We start from the raw sequence: 4222 nt of genomic DNA, 5'->3' as shown, positions 1-4222 counted from the left end.
CTCTCTCTCTCTCACTAGACAATTTGAATTTTCCTTTATTTTGTTAATTATTATTAAACAACATGAAGAAGCGTGTTGCTGCAGCCCTGTTACCCGCCATCCGACGCGTGAACTGCACTACTTAGCCGACTAGGCAAGATTACAGCAGAAAGAATTTGCTGGAGGCCAGTCGGTCTTCATGGACATAGCACCTCCTTTATTACCTAACACCGATTTCCTCGATATACGGATATTTTTTATATCACATCGAAGCAACGATGGGAAACTCTGCATCTCGACAGAAATTCAACGTGTGGGTAACCCTGGAGCGAGGCTCCTCCCTGGTGGACTCCATCAAGCTCTCGTGCAAGGACTCCACCTGCTGCCTGAAGAGGAGGCGTACGGTCGCCTCCGTCAAGCTCCCCGTGGAAGGATGGTCTTGCGTCGCAGGGATTCAAGGCTGCCACGCCGAGGGTGAGCTGCGTGTGCCCTTGGCGAAGCTGTGCAAGAAAGACGGCAACGCGGCCGTCAGGGTGCAATGCGCCTCGCTTAGGAAGCCAGTCTTCACCTCTTCCATCCCACTGGCCTGGCTGCTGGACAACATCAGCGGCCTCCACTTCTCTCTCTTCTGTGATGACGGGCCCGTCTTCACCAGTCTCCGGTGCAACGGGAGGCGGTGTGGCGAGCCCGTCCGGGCGGTGAGCCCTGCACCGCGTGCGGCCACTGACGGAGTGGCCAGGACCGATGAGGCTGATGCATGGGCAGCCTTTGAAGTGACGACCCATGATGACTGGTCCGTGGAGGCTGATGTTTCATGGGCAGCCCCAAACTTGGTGACCTCCGCTGCTATGGTCGAGGCTGATGCATGGGCAGCCTTTGAAGTGACAACCCATGATGACTGGTCCGTGGAGGCTGATGTTTCATGGGCACCCCCAGACTTGGTGACCTCCGCTGCTATGGTCGAGGCTGATGATTCATGGGCAGCCTTTGAAGCAATGACCCGTGATGACTGGTCCGTGGAGGCTGATGATTCATGGGCAGCCCCAGACTTGGTGACCTCCGCTGCTATGGTCGAGGCTGATGATTCATGGGCAGCCTTTGAAGCAATGACCCGTGATGACTGGTCCGTGGAGGCTGATGATTCATGGGCAGCTCCAGACTTGGTGACTTCCGCTGCTTTGGTCGAGGCTGATGATTCATGGGCAGCCTTTGAAGCAATGACCCGTGATGACTGGTCCGTGGAGGCTGATGATCCATGGGCATCCGCCGAATTGGTGACCGCCATCACCGATGAGGCTGATGATCCATGGGCACTCTTTGAAGTGACGACCCGTGATGACTCGTCTGATGAGGCTGATGATCCATGGGCACTCTTTGAAGTGACGACCCGTGATGACTCGTCTGATGAGGCTGATGATCCATGGGCATCCGCCGAATTGGTGGCCGCCATCACCGAAGAGGCTGATGATCCATGCCCATCCGCCGAATTGGTGGCCGCCATCACCGAAAAGGCTGATGATGCATGGGCAGCCTTCGAGATGATGACCAGTGATGACTGGTCCGTAGAGACTGATGCCTTCCTGGACGTCACGGCCATCTGTGCTGTCGTTGTGTAAATTGTCATGCTTCACTAAGCAGCCTGGTAACACACTCACCAGTGACCCCCGGCGCAGGCGCGAGCCACATCGTGAGCCACACTCCCGGGGAGCGAGACACCCTTCAGTGACCGTCGCTCTTATTACACCTTCAGGGGAGGAGCTCCAGCTGTATTTCTTATCTTATCAATGAAAACCTTTACAATAAAACTATTATCCTATTAATGAATTTACCTTACCAATTAATAATAGTGTGCCTATCACAGTGAAATTCACCACATGCACGACTGCCAAGCCTCTTCCATTCGACTACCATTCTATTAGCAAACCAATTCCTGCCTGCATGTTTAACAAATCTATATTGATCTAACGACCCTTGGCTAAGAGTGCATGCCCTTTTACGAGCAGACCCTCATGAAAGGCCGTCACCCATCTATAAACTTTAATGAAGTCTACTCGCAACGTCCGCCTTTCCAGGGAATGCAAATTTAGACGTTAAGGGCAACCCTTTTTACGGCACGCGTTCCTTTACTCACCAGTTACGGTCATATTGTACATTACACCTTTTTAAATACATTGGAAAACAGTACAAGAAAACTACTACTACTACTACTACTACTACTACTACTACTACTGCTACTACTACTACTACTACTACTATTGCTACTACCTTTATTTATATATTTTTTTACATCTTGGCCTATGGTGCCGATAGGCTTTCTTTGGGGGCCTGGTAGTCGGCTCGAGCCCACCGTGGCGCAGGCAAGTGTTTATAGCGACGCCATCTATTCGTGGCTCATGCTGCCTCCCGAGCTCATTCTTGATTTCCCTTTGACAGTTCCTCAAGACTCTTAGACCATAGCCACGGAAAAACTCAGCACAACGCCCATACTCCAAGTTCCAACTACGTGTTTCCAGACCTTATTCCTATGATATCAACTTTCCACGAAGCACTTTACTTGATGATGAACACCTCTAAAAATTATCCATATATCTCATATTTACTGTAATAATGATCCAACAATCTGATGTCCACTGATAGTAATAATTTGACGCAAATGTGCAAAGCAAAAAAAGTAATTGGGTGTAAAGTACTATATGTGGAATTCAAAGAAGGTGAAAAACTATAAAACCTGCCGTTGAGTAGTAAATGAGAACTTTGTATTTAGCGATGAAAGACTGAGTACAATATGGAGAGGTATAGGCATACTTGAAATACTTATACTATATACGATGATGATGATAATAGTAATAATAATAATAATAATAGAGCAAGTAGGTATTGTATGTATTCTGGTCTCATTAGTGACAATCCAGGGGTGTAGTAGGCAGAAAGGCAACTAAAATTAAGAAATCGCAATGGACGGACACGGGATAAAGGGAACAGATATGGAAGGAAAGAGTACCTACGCAACACACTGGGAAATAACTAGTGTATGAAGAACCCAAGGCATGTTATCCACGCATTGTGCATGAAATAAAAGTTAAGCACGGTTATTTTTTCTTACCTATCAAGATTTATTTGCGAATAGTTGCCATTCAAAAGAATTAAGAATATTCTATCTATTCCTTTATAGTTTATCAACAGCCCTGTCACCCGCCAGGAATATCATTACCAATTTTAGTACCAACAACAATACCATTACCAGCACTATATAGTACCACCTCCACCACCACCACCACCACAAACAACAACAACAACAACAACAACAACAACAACCATTAATACAACCACCACCCGCATCCCCAGCGCCGCCCGAGTCAGGTGTTAGTGGAGGCCGTGCGGCGAGACAGCAGGCAGCGGGCGGGCCAGGCAGCCGCACCTCACCTGACGGACTCGGGTTCTCCAAGGGCGCCTCCGTTGATATGATGGGCGGAAGGAAATCGTCGGCGTCGTCAGGCAGGAGCGGAGAGTCGCCCTGGACGCTGCTGGTATTGTAACTATACTCCTCCTGCCCCAAGACTTCCACGGCCGGCACCTCCTCTGGCGTGACGGGCGGAGACTCACCTTGGCTCTCCGCGGGGGGCCCGGCGGCGGCGGCCTGTGGTGGCGGCAGCAGCAGCAAGAGAAGCAGCAGGAGCAGCCAGTACCCCTTGGACGCCACGCCCTGCACCACGGCAAGGGCTCGCCGCCATCTTGGCACCTGCAACGGAAAGAATTATCTGTTAGATGCTTATAAGTGTTTATTTATTAGTGGTCTCCCAAAGTACCAAGTAGGTCTATAGAGATAAAATACCGGGAAAACAGAGAGGAATGCTTAGGGGGGGGGGATGAAAACCACCCATGTGCGTTTAAGTTAATATTACAACACAAAAGGTAACTCATCATTTTTACTGGGGAAAAGTTTACATATTATTATGCAGTTCGTGAACAAACTGCTCCGGTGTGCGGCCGACTTCAAAGAAACTCATTATTTCAGCGTTACTTGTAGGGCGAGCCAACCTCACCTCCCGACCGTGAAATTCCACCAAGCAGTAATTAACGGGGTCTCACCAGCACTTACGAAAACTTCATCATAGTTAGCCAATGAAGTTTCCAGTGCTGAGTCATGTAAGTTTATTCCAATCAAATTCCACTCTTTAGTTTTATCAAATCTTCCTTCCTTCCTTCAGACCCCTTTCCCCTCTCACTAACAGGTTACACAAGG

At 49.0% G+C, this 4222-nt stretch overlaps 1 protein-coding gene across 3 annotated transcripts; it reads right to left on the bottom strand.

Annotated features, from left to right (window-relative positions):
- Positions 1-226: 226 nt before the first annotated feature.
- LOC126993866 (uncharacterized) lies at positions 227-1800 on the bottom strand. 3 transcript variants are annotated; one of them, XM_050853002.1, is made up of 2 exons: positions 926-1800; positions 227-817 (listed from the first exon to the last, which is right to left on the bottom strand). In XM_050853002.1, exons 1-2 carry the CDS (start codon positions 1601-1603, stop codon positions 434-436), a joined length of 1062 nt encoding a protein of 353 aa, XP_050708959.1. In that variant the 5' UTR covers positions 1604-1800; the 3' UTR covers positions 227-433. The 3 variants fall into 3 exon arrangements, with proteins under 3 accessions (XP_050708959.1, XP_050708960.1, XP_050708961.1); XM_050853003.1 differs by having other exon boundaries at positions 229-925; positions 1037-1799; XM_050853004.1 differs by having other exon boundaries at positions 229-817; positions 1037-1799.
- Between the last annotated feature and the right edge of the window lie 2422 nt (positions 1801-4222).

The sequence above is a fragment of the Eriocheir sinensis genome, unplaced genomic scaffold, assembly GCF_024679095.1.
Source record: "Eriocheir sinensis breed Jianghai 21 unplaced genomic scaffold, ASM2467909v1 Scaffold692, whole genome shotgun sequence".
NCBI lineage: Eukaryota > Metazoa > Arthropoda > Malacostraca > Decapoda > Varunidae > Eriocheir > Eriocheir sinensis.
The sequence above is the reverse complement of the archived record's forward strand: the minus strand, read 5'-3'. Positions and strand labels throughout refer to the sequence as shown.

What these genes read in the sequence shown, in the direction of transcription:
- LOC126993866 (XM_050853002.1), bottom strand. Translation starts at nt 1,603, where the DNA reads ATGACAATTTACACAACGACAGCACAGATGGCCGTGACGTCCAGGAAG. An exon ending in CCTCGACCATAGCAGCGGAG is followed by an intron (nt 818 to 925) that starts GTCACCAAGTCT and finishes ATAGCAGCGGAG; the next exon opens with GTCACCAAGTTTGGGGCTGC.